A 15,479-nucleotide genomic window follows, 5' to 3' on the forward strand; every position below is an offset into this window, starting at 1 on the left:
AAAGAAGTTTGGAGCTTTTTCTTTATTTTGTTATTACTATTTTTTGTGGAGTTGTTTTCTCTTCTAAAAGTACCAAGTCTTTTCACTAGGAGCTTAGGTCAACAAAGTTCTTTTGAAGCTGAAGGGGAGGAGAAAGGAAAGGACCAGAGGACTACAGGATCCAGAAACCTTTGGAAGGCCTAGCTGCTCCATGCTTGTTGGCTGCTGGAGTTTCCCTGAGGAATGACGCTATGAAAATAAACCCTGATTCGTCAGGGCCAAACTGAATTCTCCATTTAAGGACAGATTGCCTGGCCTGAGCAGAGGCTTAGCCTGGGGAGTACATAGTGGGAGAGTAAAGAAAGAGGAGGAGCTAGGCGGGCGGTGGAGCTGCAACTGCCGGGACTGCCCCTAGCTCGCACTTCTAGTCCGGCGGCCGAAGGAAGCTCTGGTGTGTTTCTGACTCCTCACTGTGCTCTTCATCCCCACATAGGATGAACAAGGTCTGCTAAAGGAGAAACCCTCCACCCCGTCCCTCTAACCTGCCCTGCGGATCCTGCTTGGATGGAGTCTCCCCAGTGTTCCCATTGGTTCCTTTGAGCGTCTGGCGTGTTGGGAGCATTCTTCTTTTTTTTTTTTTCGGCCGAAAGGAGCCAACTTTTGAAGTTCGAGAAGGAAATTACATTTCAGACCCTCCGCTCCCCCAGCAGCCAGATTGAGGTGGAGGAACGACGACAACTGAAATCACCATGGTGAGTTGGCCGGGGCTTGGAGCTGCCGGCGGCGCCGGGGTGGTCAGGGGACCCGGGAGCTAGGGCAAGCTGTCCGGAAGGGAAGCCCACCTTGCTGGGCCACTTACTCGTCAGTCCTAGAAAACCCACCTCGGCCGCTTATCCATCATCCTGGAAAAGGTTGGGAGAGAAGAGGTAGGGGTCCCTACTCCTTTCTTCCACCTTTTTCAACAGGTTTCCGGGACGAAGAGGAAGCAAAAAGTGCCTTAAGTAATTTCTCGGTCCCCAAACTTGTGCGTGTCGTGTTGTGTCGTGTCGTGTGTTTGAGTGTAAGACTGGCTATCTGCCTCTGGCCCCTGCCAGTTGCGGAAAGTGTGGGGCTTGAGCGGGCGGGGAACAAACCACATGTGTTTTCCAGGGGGTACCGCGGGTACGGCCCCTCTCTAGGTGCGTGAGTCCCCTTTCTTCCTGTTACAGGGTGGGGAGAGCCCGCACTGTGCAGCTGCGTTCTTTCCTTCTCGGGCCACCTCTGCCGAAGGCGATGTAGTCGCCTAACCTCAGCCCACCCGCCCCGAGCCCTAGACAGGGTCTTTTGCGCCGGCCACTTAGGAGTGGGGCTGCGTCTTCCCGGAGACGGCTCTCTCATACGGAGCCCTGATTCTTTTAGTTCCTTCGGAACCGAGATGGGCTTCGCAGTCTGGGCTGGCATTTGCAAGGTGGTGTGGGAAAACCAGTGTAGAGGTTGCCTGTTGTCGGCCTGTCCTGGAGAAAGAGAAAGAGGGAGGGAGAGGAGAGGAGACAGCGCCACCGCCACGGCTGTAGCCAGGGTCACAAAGGGAAGAGGAGGAGGAAGGGAAGTCCAGGTAAAGAGTACCTGGAGATCGGCTGATGGGCTGGGCTGGGCTGGTTGCGCCAAGCGAAAGTGACAGACTGGCAGAGTCAAAAATCCTGTGGGTTTAGGAGAACTGGGGCTGGCAAAATCTATACTCAGAAGCACAAAAATAGCTGTTAGTATTTCCCAAACTACCGCCTCGCTACCCAGCTCCCCACAACTGCAAGGTAACAGTGCTTCTGTGTGTATATATAACCGCGAAAGTTTTGAAGGCTCTGTCCTCATGCTCAAATTTTGCATGTCCTTTTTGGATCTGTGGAAGTGGCCCATTCTCCTCTCCCCACTCATAAAGGTACAACACAACAGCGTCTTAGACTTTTCTTGGGTCTTTTCCCCTTCTTGAAAGCACCACCACCACCAAAAGAAGAGCGTGGAATATTTATTGGGGCGGGTGGGGAAGGAGAGAGGAAAAAAAATGAAAAAATTGGAAAGGCTACAGAAAAGACTTGCGAAGACTGGAAGACTAGAGAATTTGTAGTAAAGACTTTGTAATTTTGGTATTTGCCTTACTGAAAATAAGCTTGGGAAGGTTAGATGGGCTGGCGAGAGAGAGAGAGAGAGAGAGAGAGAGAGAGAGAGAGAGAGAGAGAGAGAATGAGAGAGAGAGTTGCTACTTCTGTGTGCTTTTAAGGATTGTAGAAATGGAGATAGGTTAAAAATGATACTTGGTATAGTAGAATACTAGCTAAAAATGTAGACATTGGAACAAAGGGCAGACAAATGTCAAGATGGCCCATCAAGATGGCCCATCAGGGCCTACACTTGCTACTTGTTTCCTACTGTCTAGGAAGTTGTGTTTTTTTACAAAGATTGATCGTTATCCTTGGGAGAACCTCTCTAGTCTGAAGGGAACATTCCAAAGCCCATTATCAATAGGCAGTGAAAAATAGCATCGTATTTCTCCCTACAGAAAAAGACATTAAACGCATATCCTTCCAACTATCAGGATTCAAGAAGTTAGCTGAGCCTAAATTACTTTGGAAACAGTAGCTTATTTAAGTGGAGGATGTGTTTGGGATTTGTGCTTCCTAGTTGGGAGTGGAGTTAGGATAAATGATAGTCCTGGTGTTTAGGAATTTCTCAAATTGGTTTCTACCATTCAGTCTAAAAACTTGGGCAATGAGATTATGATAAAACAAATATTCTCATAATGTTTCAATAGTGGGACTTTGTCTTGAGGGAAAATCCAAAATGTTAGGTGTTTTTTTAATGTTCTAAGAGATGTCACTTTGTAGCCTGTTCTGAGCACCTGAAAAACCTATATACATTGTTGGATAGATTGAGAGGATCCATAAACACACTGTTGCAAAGGAAGGATATTACAGCAGAAAAAAATGATGTTTTTAAAATTCTGTAAACTATTCATTTTGTCTTTCGTTGTTTAGCATGCACATAGCAGCAGGTAGGAGTATGACTTAACCTATTAGTGGGCATTTTGCCATGGACACAGATGGGCATGTCTGTGGGCAGCCAAGAGACTATCTGTGTATGGTTGTTGAGGCCAAGGTTCCCTGTCAGAAAAGTTGAAACAGCTGGCTGCCCTGAAATAGGAGATGGGCCATCACTAAATCAACAATAATCTAGACTAATTTGCAAAAATAAAATGGATTTTTTCTACTACCATGAAGAATTTAGTGTGCTTGTTTTCATAAAATGTGGAGTTGTGAACGTTTGTTATTAAAGGTTGTGAGACTTTGTTCTAATAAAAAATATGATATTTTGTTTACATTGGATCCCATGCCAACTTGGGCACTGTACATGGATTATGTCATCTGATGCTAAAACCTCAAAATGCACCTTTGTTCAGCCGTGCACAGCTGCACCCCACTGTAATTTAGGGCAGGAAGGGAAGAAGAATTCAGTGGAAGTGGTTGAAAGTTAGGATGTAGACTGTAATTGGTATAACTTCAGCCAGGATCTAGGGATAACACCGGAGCTGGCCGATTTTTTTTTTAAAGTTAGATCTTTCAGGAAATATAGTTAGGACCTTATCCTTACAATTTGTCAGAAAGAAGCCCCACCTGTCCTGAAATCCTGAGCAAGACTGATTCATCCCTGACTCATAGGGAACATGGCCATTTTCCGACTCACTAGAATAAGAGACTTTCTTTTGGTATCTCCCTCTTGATGATTTTCTGGCTTTTGAATTTTCTTTGGCTTATGAGCATTTGATGGCGGAAACCTTTATCTCTATGTGGTGCATTAGAATGTAGAACTAAAGATATTTGCAATCCCATAAGAACATAAATTCTCTGGGAAAGTTTAAAAATCCCCTTTGGCTTTACCTCAAGACCATTTAAATCTAGGATTCTTTCTGCCATATGCAAATTTCCTTGGAGAGACCCTGTGATTTGGTGGATGGTGGGGCATATCAGACCCAGAATTAGAAAGACCCTGTGTAACTATGGTCGAGTCATTTGACTTTACTGAGTTTCAATTTTCTCGTGTGTGAAATAGGGGGAGGGGAGGAAATAACCCCTATGTCCCCCACCTCAATGTTGCCATGAAATTCAAGTGAGAATTAGGTATTATAAATATCAGATATCCCAGAATTGGTTTTTGGTTGTTGTTGTTTTGTTGTTGGTGGTTTTTACTATTGCCACCAACAATAATTATGCTTCTTTGACCTTAATCATTTACCAACCAGAGCCTACGTATACCATTCTCTGGGTTCCCAGAAATGGCACAATTTCAATTTTTCTTTGTTTTCAGGGCTTCAGTAAATTAAATACAGTTAAATATTTTGGGTCCAGATGTTTTGGCTGAACTTCCGTAACATCAGAGCATCCCTATTTTTTTTGGAGGGGGTAAGGCAGAGCAATTACGGTTAGGTGACTTGCCCAGGGTCACAGCTAGTAAATATGTCAAGTGTCTGAGCTCAAATTTGAACTCAGGTCCTCCTCACTCCAGGGCCGGTGCTCTACTCACTGCGCCACCTAGCTGCCCCCACATTAGAGCATTCCTGTAATATGCTGGAAAAAAAAAAACCTTACAGAACATGTAAAAGATAACCAATGCTACCTTGTGATTTATGGGCAAGACCCCAATTTTTCCTCCAAAAAGTGTTTTGTAAATTATTGTTTGTAACTCAGAATGTAGTTTCCAGTGGTAGTAGGTGATCTAAGAAACTATTTAACACATACTATTGTGCCGATAATACTCAAATAAAGCATTCGTAAGTTGAGGACTATCTATTCTAGATAGAGAACCATAAATCATTCTTTTCTGGAGACTCCTTATTTATCTCTCTGCCAGTGGTGCAAGTTGTGGGTTTTGTTGATTGATGGTAGACCAACTGGAAATCCATTCAGCATTCTACTCATTTTAGAAAGAATTCCTGAATGAGGTACAGTTGAAATTTTGAGGAGGTTTTAAGGAAGGGAAAGAACAGGTAGTTTGGCCAATTATAGATTAGGAACCCATTAATTATGGGTAGAAATACAGGGGGACTGTAGTAGGAAAAGTGGGATAGGATCTGCCTTTAAGGGAGAGAGCTCATAGCATCCAATGAAAAGAGATATAGTTTTTAAGTTTCTACACATGTACAGAAACATATACTATCAAAGGCTTAAAAAAAAGAGAACCCTAAAGAGGCACATATAGGGAAGTATCTAGTTCCCCTTCTGATATCAGCCTACATTAGTGAGGAGAGACAGAAGTAACAGAATAGGTTTGCATGAAACCACAATGCATTCAAACATAGGATCAGGGAAGCACTTCTCTTGGTGGACTCTTCTTGGGTTGGCATGGGTGACAGCCTTTTGTAATTGACCTGAAGTTTTATTACAGTCTATAATGTTAACTAAATAACTCGCCCAAGAGGCAGCCATCAAATCAAAGTAGAGTAGAAATCTTAAGAATCACGGTGAAACAGGATGTGGAGGAAACTGTACAAGGAACTTACACACTACAGGGGAAATGGCTTTGATTTTGAACTATTTTATCTTTAAAAATCTTCTCCTGTGATGAAGAATAAAGCTATTACAGTATTTCATTATTATATGCCCAATAGTGATTTTAACTGCCTATTAAGTGACTTTCTAATAATATATAGAATGCTAGAACTAGAAGCTATCTTAGAGATCACCTAATACAGTCAACTCAATTTACAGTTGAAGAAAAAGAGAACTCAAGATGGGGAAATGACTCAGCCAAGGTCACAGTTGGTGGTAGAGAGCCAGCACTGGAAACCAGGTTTCCTTTTTTTCTTTCAATAATTAATTTTTTTTTTTAGTTTTCAACATTCACTTCCATAAGATTTTGAGTTCTGAATTTTCTCTCCCTCTTTCTCCTGGGGCCATGCAATCTGATATAGGCTGTACTTATACATTCATATTAAATATATTTTCACATTAGTCATGATGTAAAGAAGAATTAGAACTAATGGGAGGAACCATGAGAAAGAAGAAACAAAACAAAAAAAAGAAAAGGAGAGCAAATAATATGCTTCCATCTGTATTCAGACTCCCAAGTTCTTTCTCTGGATGTGGATAGCATCTTCCATTATGAGTCTTTTGGAATTGTCTTAGATTCTTGCATTGCTGGGAAGAGCTAAGTCTGTCAAAGTCAGTCATTGCACAATATGGCTGTTAGTGTGTACAATGTTGTTCTGGTTCTGCTCATTTCACTCAGCATCAGTTCATATAAGAAACCAGGTTTCTTCACTTCCAATTTATCTATCTTGCCATTATATCACACTGTACCATCCCTATGCGGAGTCATGGATCTAGAATTTAATTCAATAAATTCCATACATGCCTTCTATGTGCCAGGCACTGTGCTTAGAGTTGAGGATACAAAAAGAGGCAAAAGACAGCCCCTGCTCTGGGGAAGCCTACAATCAAATGAGGACATGCAAACAAATATATACAGAGCAAGCTATATATAGTATAAATAGGGAATAATTAACAGAGGGAAGGCATTAGGATTAAGAGGGATTGGGGAAGTCTTTCTGTAGGAGGTGATTTTTTTTTTTTAGGAGGTGAAATTTTAGTTGGAACTTAAAGGAAGCAGGAGAGGTCAGTGGTTGGACTAGAGGAGGGAGAACATTCTAGGAGTTGGGGGATAGCTGGAGAGAATGTCAAGGAACAACCAGGAAGTTGTCACTGGAGTACATGTTGGGGAGTAACATATAAGTAGGGCAGCAAGGTGGTACAGTCGATAGCATGCCAGGCCTGAAGTCAGAAAAACTCATTTTCCTGAGTTCAAAACTGGCCTCAGAAACTTAGCTATGTGACCTTGGGCAAGTCACTTAACCCTGTTTGCCTCAGTTCCTTATCTGTAAAATTAGCTGGAAGAAAGGAAATGGCAAAGCACTCCAGTATCTTTGCCAAGAAAACCCCAAATTGGGGTCACAAAGAGTCAGATATGACTGAAATGACTCAACAACAACTAACAGGGTTTAAGAAGACTCTAAATGTAGAAGGCTAGGTTATGAAGGGCTTTGAATACCAAACAGAGCATTTTGTATTTGTTCCTGAGGGCAACAAAAAGCCATTGGAGTTCATTCATGACAATGAACCAGAAAGGAACTCCGGGGCTAATTAGTCCAACTCCCCTGTTTATTTGTTTTTTTAGAGGAGAGGGCAGGGCAATTGGGGTTGAGTGACTTGCCCAAGGTCACACAGCTAGTAAGTTTGTCAAGTGTCTGAGGCCAGATTTGAACTCAGGTCCTCCTGACTCCAAGGCCGGTGCTCCACTCACTGTGCCACCTAGCTGCCCCCAACTCCCCTCTTCTGTTTTGCAAAACTGAGGCCCCAGGAAATTAAATGGCTACCCAAAGTCACAAGTGTAGTGTTAGAAGGATTTAAACCCAAGCCCCGGACTTTAAAGCTAGAGCTCTTTGCACTACCCCCATGTTGAGCAGATAGTTTCTTAATGTGGTATGATTTGAAGAGAGGGAGGGTGCTAAAGGTTCCTTCAGTAAAAGGTATTATCTCTAGAAGGCCACAGAAAAATTTCCTGGAAATTATAAGTCATGTAGATGTCACTTTAATGTTTACAAAAGTGCTTTACTCAGTACAGCCCTTTGAGGTAGGTAGCATGCATATTTTTTTCTCCATCTTATGGATAAGGTAACTTCCCTCAGCCTCATTTTGAGTGACTTGTCCATGGCCACACAATGCCAGAGCCAAAATCCAAATAAAAATTTTCTTCTTTAAAGTCTAGCACTTTTCCCACCACATACTGCATTGGGAAGGGTGACATTTAAGAATCCCTGATTGTCAGGCGATTTGGGTTCAACTTCCAGCTATGATTCCAACTCTCTCTCTCTCTCTCTTTCTTTCTTTCTCTCTCCCCCTTTCATTGACTACTTTGTTATATATATGTATATACACACACACATATATATATATACACACCTATGTATTTCCAAAACAATATAAGTCTCTATCTTATTTGATACTATCCAGATTGCATGTAGATTAATAGGTTATTGTGAAGGACTGAATTTATCCTGTTTCTTGCCCTTGACTTTTTTATTCATTTTTAAATGAAGTCACACTCCCACAATTCACAGAATCTTAGAATCTGTTTTTAAAGGAACCTCAGAAGTCATCTAGTCCAATTCCATTTGTTTGTCCTTTGTTCCTCAAAGAGGACCATGACATCAGGGAAATGAGGACATGACTTGCAGTTGACTTTGATCTGAGTGTGGGAGGGCTGTGCAAGGTCACCAGCCTCACTTTCTCCTCCAGAGCCATCTGAATCCAGTGGCCTGATATTCACCAGGATGACTGGAGATGGCCCAGGACACAATGGGAGACCCTGGCCCTTCCAGGCTGAGGTCTTTTCGGGTTCTCACTTTGAGTGAGGTAACCAATAGGCCCCTTTAAGAAGTTAATCAACGGATGGCTCCTTTAATCAAAACTCAAAAAAAAAAATCAAACTGGGAAGGGAAGACCCTCAGGGTTCCTGCCCTAAAAAGAAACAGTTACTATTTAGTATTTACTTTCACTCTGTGCTAGGAGGACAGGGATCTATTGTCCAATCTACCAGCTCCAGAGCGAGTTGGCTTTAAGGCTTGTTTTTTGAGAAAGAAATCTAGCCAGTAAACCCAAAGTTAAGGAGGCAGCCTTCAGCCATAGAAATGTACCTTCCTTTGGGCAGAGCACCCTCAGATGAGGAGAGGGGAGGGGAGGAGAGGAGAGGAATGGGAGCAATGGGAGGAATGGGAGGGGATGCCTGAATCACTTGTGTAATATCCCTGAGGAATGCAGCATTACCTGAAAACCAGTCTCTCTGCTTGGCATCTGTAGTGGGGGAAACTGCCTTATTAACACAGACCATTCCATTTTCTCACAATTCTAGTTGTTAGGTTTTCAATCGTGTCTGATTCTTCATTACCCATTCCAAGTTTTCTTGGCAAAGATACTGGGGTGCTTTGCCATTTCCTTCTCCAGCTCATTTTACAGATGAGGAAACTGAGGCAAACAGGGTGAAGTGACTTGCCCAGCGTCACACAGCTAGTAAGTGTCTGAGGCCAAATTTGAACTCAGGAAGAAGTCCTTCTGACTTCAGGCCCAGCACTCTATCCACTGAGCCACCTAGCTGCCCCAATTGTTAGGTAGTTCTGTCCTTTTTGAACCAAAACTTCTTTCCATGGACCTTCTATCCACTCAGCCTAGGCCTGCCCTCTGAACCTCCCTCCTCGGTGTATTCTTTCTTTCCCAATAGTGCAAGGTGAAAAACTTTTATTTTTACTTACTTCCTAACTTTTAATATCAAGCTAATTCAAAGTATTTTAGAAATTATATAGAGCTAGATAGAATAGAAGCTTACTTAACGTGAACTGAATGAGACTTTCCTGTAACTTCTTAGTACTTTATATATTGTATTAAGCATCATATGAGTGAGTTTTCATGAGACTGAACTGAGGAAGCTGCTGATTACTTCGTGTTTCATAATTGGACTCTGTATTTTATACTTGATGAAAATTTGTGAAACCTTCATCACCTTTGAAAGGTATTAGAGTATAAAATCCCACATAATTGTAAGGTATTATCAGCTATGTCATGGAGATTATAAGATTATTCAAAATAATACGAATATGTTTCTAGTTTGAAGTCCTCTGTTACTTTTTTATGAAGATGTGGCTAATTTATTATTGTGCCTTGCATTTTTGTGAAGGCAATATTTACTTTTAAAATATGTTTTTCATTCTGGCTTCATTTTTTGGCTTCTTATTAATCTTGCTGACTAAGACTTGATATTTACAGAACAAAGAAGAGGTTTTCAAATATCGAAAGCATTACAAAGTCTCAGCTTCTGGGCACATTTTGTGCTATGTTAAGCAGATCATTTTTTCAAACTTCCATTTCAGCATTTGATGTGGCAGACAAGAGGTTTTGCTACTGGATGACTTTGGGAACTTTGCATTTGGTCAAGTGTGGGTTATGATCCTGCCTTTATTGTAAGGCTCTCGTCTGCCTCTCCAGGACAGCCATCCCCAGGAGGAATAGAGTTGAAAGAGTTTAAAGCAGATTATATGGAGTGATTATAAAGTGGTAGAAGTGATTTCTTAATACTAGACCAGAAGTTATATATCCAAATGAATGTTGGCTTTCAAAGCAAGTACTTTGGGAAATTGCACTCTCGTTCTCTTGGTGTTTCTCCCACTATTTCAACCATCTTTGAAACTCCTATGGAATTGTTGATTGCCTTCAGAGCTGCATGAGAAAAGTCTAATTATTTTGTCTGAGCAGCAGTGTCTAAGTATTTATCCTGTGTTTTGGCCACTCACCTAATTTACCAGGCTTAGCACTAAGTAACTTTGGGGTATTTCCAAAAATCAAATATACCTGCAGAGCCTGAAAAATTGAGACTATGGAGCATATTCAAGAGAATGCGTGGTGGTAGGCTTTGATGGCAGCTCAGGAAGAGGAGTTCCCCCCTCTGCCCCCCCCCCAAAAAAATTTGAAGCAATGGAAGCAGTGTTGTAATAGATGTATAGTACCTGACCACAGGGAAGGAGACAGCACTCATTTGGATTTATTGTATACTAGCGTTTTGTTTAAAAATCCATTCATATGGCTTTGTGGTCATGTATATTGCCACATCAAGAACACAAAATCATCAGATATTGGAACTAAGCAGGACCCTTAAAGATCATTGAGTCCAGCTCAGTTAATTTAAAGATCTAAAGCTTTGACTGTGATTTGACTGTGATTTGATGGTTATTGATTATGACTTGTCCAAGGTCAAACAGCAATTATTTTAGTGGTATAACCAGAACAATAAGCCAGATCTCCTACCATTGCTGTTTCTGCTATGCCAAGCTAGTATTAAATCTTATTCTGGGTTGGATAAATTAACTCTGTCTGGAATGGTTAGAGAAGACCTTCCTGGAAACTGAGGAATGGACCAGGTAGTCTGTTATAGTGAAGGGTTTCAATGAACTGTTCTCCAGCTGTTAAGTGCAAGAGTAACACAGAGTGCTGGACTTGGGAGATTGGAAGACCTGAGTTCAAATCCAGCCTCAGACAATTTACTAGCTGTGTGACCCTGGGCAAGTCACTTTAACTCTCCCAGTAATAGCACCTCCCTCTAGGGGTTGTTGTGAAGCACTATGTAAATGCTAGCTGTTGTAACAGGACTTAGTAGGAGAGATGTCCTAGGTTTGTTGTTGTTGAGTTTTTCAGTCGTGTCCAACCCTGTGACCCCATTTGGGGTTTTCTTGGCAAAGATACTGGAGTAGTTTGCCATTTACTTCTCCAGTTCATTTTACAGATGAGAAAACTAAGCCAAACAGTGTTAAGTGACTCGCCCAGAGTCACACAGATAGTATGTCTGAGGCTGGATTTGAACTCACAACGAGGAGTCTTCCTGACTCCAGACAGGACACTATCCACTGTGCCACCTAAAATCCTCCCTCTATTCTGTAATGTCCCTGCAGGGTATACACCTGCTTTGACCTTATTGTTCTGAGAAGTATTGCTAGGGTTATATCCCAAGGCAGATAGACAGGCTTCTTTGTACTTAGTAACAGGTATTGTCCCTGGTGTGCAGATGGACCTTCACACTTTATAGCATTATTCCTAAGGCAGCACACAAATGTGTTGTAGCCAAGGGCTATTTAGGCTACCAGCCTCAATTAAGTAAACATCAATCTGAGTTGAGCGGAGACTTGAGAGGGCTTTCGGGGGAGAGGTTCATTTCCCTTCCCGTAGCTTGGAGGTTGAGCCCAGAGTTGGGCAACATGATCATGTGTTAACATATGAAGCATATAGATTCTGAAATTGTGATTCAAGGAGTATCATGACTATTTTCAAATTTAAAAATGTCAAATTAAAAAATTCTTGATCTGAGAAGTCTGTTAGATAATACATGGTAGGTTTCAGTTTATAGGCTGTAAACATTCCTTTTTTTTCCTGTAAAAAACTTGCCTCTTGACTTTTTTTTACCTTTGCAGAGGTATGTATTTTAGTAATAGCAACATTAGTAACAGTATGTGTAAAAGCCATTTTATGATGTAAATACTCTCAGGCATTGGGGTTTGTATTAGTATCTATTTTTTAATATGATTTTTTATTTTTTATTGTTCCCAAATACATGTAAAGATAATTTTTAACATTCTTTTTTTTAATTTTGGCCTCCAAATTTTCTTCCTCCCTCCTCCTCTTTCCTTCAGACAGTAAGCAATGTGATAGAGATTATACATGTGCAATCACGCAAAACATTTCCTTGTTAGTCATGCTGGGAAAGAAGACATTGACCAAAAGGAAAACACACACACACACACACACACACACACACACACACACACACACACAAGAAAGTGAAAAATACTATGCTTCAATATGCATTCAGACTCATCAGTTCTTTCCCTGGATGAGAATAGCATTTTTCATCCTGAGTCCTTCGGAATTTTCTTGGACCATTGTATTGCTGAGAATAGTATTATTTTTATTTTTAAGTAATAAGGTTTTAAAATTTTATCTATCCCTCCCTCTCCCTCTAACTGAGCAAATTTTAAAGATAATGTAAGATAAGATATCATAAAGAATAAAAGTGAAGGAAAAAAATTATCATACTACACTTAAGTCCTTCTACACAAAAAAGAAAATTGAACAAATTAGAATGACCAATAAAATCCTACTTCTTGGACACTCTGACTGTTGCCAGTAATTCAAGTTAACGTGAAACCTGGTAATGGCACGTTTTGGATAGTACAGCTCTCTACCTCGGAGGAGTAATGTTCAAGCCTATAAATAAGGTTTAGTTGTTTCCTGTTTCCCAGCAGGTAGAAGCAGACTCTTATCAAAGAACATTGTGGATTTAGAAATGGAACCATTTGTTAAACTATTTTGAGGTTATGAATGGTTTTAAAAGGACATTCAAGAACTATTTCTAAGAAGCAAGCAGTAGACGTTTCCCCCCCACTTCAAGAGCTATAGCAAATGTGAATTCTTCCCTCAATATTAAAGAGTATAATCATCCTCTTCCCTTTACATGTTTAACAGCTTTGTAACTCAGGAAGTACGAGATTTGGTCAGACTCCTATTTCATCAGGCCTACTGTTCTATTCCCTACAGTGACCCCAAGGGGAGGTGATGGATGGGCACATTAGTCCTTACTGACCTACATCTTAAAGGTTATGTATATCCTAGATTCTCTTAATAGCTATTTATTACCTGAATATTCAGCAATTTGTCCAAAACCCTTAGATATCTTTGGTTGTAGTAACTGTTATTTTGAGTACTTGAGGCAGAATTAGGCTCAGTCAGAATATGTGGTGGACCAAATTTTCCTTGATTTTGTCTAGCTTTCTTCATGAGCATCAGGGAATCCAGGAGTATTTGGCTTTCTACTAGCACCACATTCTTTGTAAGCTATTGGGAATTGGACCCAGCAGATGCTTTGCACTGGTATAGACTCAGCTCAAGTTATTAAAACAAAAGCCGAGATAAACAAGAAGGAAAACTATATTTAATATTTGTTATTTAAATAAAAATAAGAATATGTTTTGCACAGTATATTTTCATAGCAATGAATCATACCTAACCAGAGAGGTCTACATGATTTTTGAAAAATATTTGAGTAGCACTCAACTTAACCTAACATGTAGCTGGGAGTGAGTCTCTTCTGAGACAACATCTTTCCAACTGGTTAGAGGAAGAAAGGAATTGTCCAAAGGAAGAGAGTCAGTCTATGCAAAATAAAGTTTAAGCAGCATAGTTTTTGAACTCTGATATGGTTCAGTAAAGAGAAAGGAATACTGTTGTGCCAATTCTACATTATGTACAGATTATGTGGTGCTGCAGGAGTGCCTTTAGGCATGATGTAGGCACCATACTTGATGAGGGAAGATGATAAACTTTAATGAAAGCAACCTCAGCTGATGAGTGCCATGATGAAGGGCCTGCAGGCAGCATTATCATAGGAGGAATGATTCGGGGAACTTTGGGGATGTTCAGCTTAGAGAAGAGGCCTTGGAAGGTGATCACTCTTCTCAAATATTTGAAGGACTTGTCATATAGAAATATGTACACCTTCACATTATTCCTAAATAAAGCAAAAACAAAATCTATCCATTCTTTTGTCATCACTGGCTCAATACTCAAAATGAGGGGCTCTTAACCTTTTGGGGGAGGCATGGACCTCTTTAACAATCTTGTATAGTCTGTGGACCCCTTAGCAGAATAATGACCTACATTCATAATTGCAGGAAGTATTAAGTTTCAGCCAGAGGTTAGTGAAAATAAAGGTGTAATTTTTTTCCCCTCATTCAGGTTCCTAAACCCCCAGAAATCTGGGTTAAGAACTGCTACTCTAAATACAAATGAGGGAGTCCTATAAAAGCAGAGCCTTAGGGCTAATCTTATCTTTGCCATGCTTTGGGAGACACTTAAAGCTATGACTGATTAGTCTAGTGGGACAGAGCCATATTCTATCCCAAACCTACAAGCAGAAGTGAATTACTTGTCCAAAGTCAACCTGCCTCCTACAAAAGCCATATTTAAATGAAAGGTGTGTATGCATTAGCACAGAGATTATTCCAAGGCTGCCTTTACAGCCTGCAAAACTCTCATTCCTTATCACGATACTTAGTCACTGGGATACATGTGACTGTGTGAATAGCAATGGCCTGAAGTCAGATTTGAAGAAGGGATGACTAAATGCTCTTCTCTAAGGTCCCTTCTCACTTCTGAGTGCTGGTTTATACCCCAGCCTTTGCCACTCACCTTTGAAGTCCAATCAAACCCATTAAACTTAAAATCTGTTCTCCACTTTGGTCTTTCCAAGAGTGGGAGATGCAGGAAAAGGAAGGTGTGAATGAAAGCCTGGAAGGAGACTTGTCTATTTAGAAACTGGAGACCTCATTCCCACTGAGGGCTCTGAGGGTTTACAAAGTGCTTTGAATGAAACAATTTAAGGTACCAAAGGAACTTCTCTTTCTGCGATCTCAAACACTTTCTTCTCCTGCCTCAAGTTCTACCTATGGCTCCTAAAGCAATGGAGCTGTAGTGAAGAATTGTGTACTCTACTGTCTGTCCTTTGACCACAAGCTCCTTGAGGACAGGGCCTATCCTCTTCTTTCTTTGTACCCCAACCCTCAGCTCTTAGCATAGCATAGTATATGGTGCTTAATAAATATTTATAGAATCACTGACTGCTTGCCCTTTAAAACCAAGGGGAATATCATCTCTTACCTGGGTCGTTCAATTGAACAAACTTAGATTGTCCTAAATTGCAATACACAATTTTCCTCGGTTGTTGTATTTGTCATTTGAAAGGTGAGGAGTTTTAATTTCCTTGGTAAGAAAGCTTTTTTTAAATAATATTTTATTTTTTACCCAATCATATGTAAAAACCATTTGAACATTTTTTTAAAGTTTTTAATTTCAAATTCTATCTCTTCCTCCCTCTCAATATGG

At 40.8% G+C, this 15,479-nt stretch overlaps 1 protein-coding gene across 1 annotated transcript in view; it reads left to right on the forward strand.

Moving 5' to 3' along the window:
• Nucleotides 1-302: 302 nt before the first annotated feature.
• Nucleotides 303-15,479, forward strand: part of MYO1E (myosin IE) — a 232,909-nt gene continuing 217,732 nt past the window's right edge. Inside the window, exon 1 of the mRNA XM_036735924.1 lies at nucleotides 303-731. Within this exon, the coding sequence (XP_036591819.1) occupies nucleotides 729-731 (3 nt within the window). The 5' untranslated portion in view covers nucleotides 303-728. The remainder of the gene's footprint in view (nucleotides 732-15,479) is intronic.

Source organism: Trichosurus vulpecula, chromosome 8 (genome assembly GCF_011100635.1).
Source record: "Trichosurus vulpecula isolate mTriVul1 chromosome 8, mTriVul1.pri, whole genome shotgun sequence".
NCBI classification, from domain to species: domain Eukaryota; kingdom Metazoa; phylum Chordata; class Mammalia; order Diprotodontia; family Phalangeridae; genus Trichosurus; species Trichosurus vulpecula.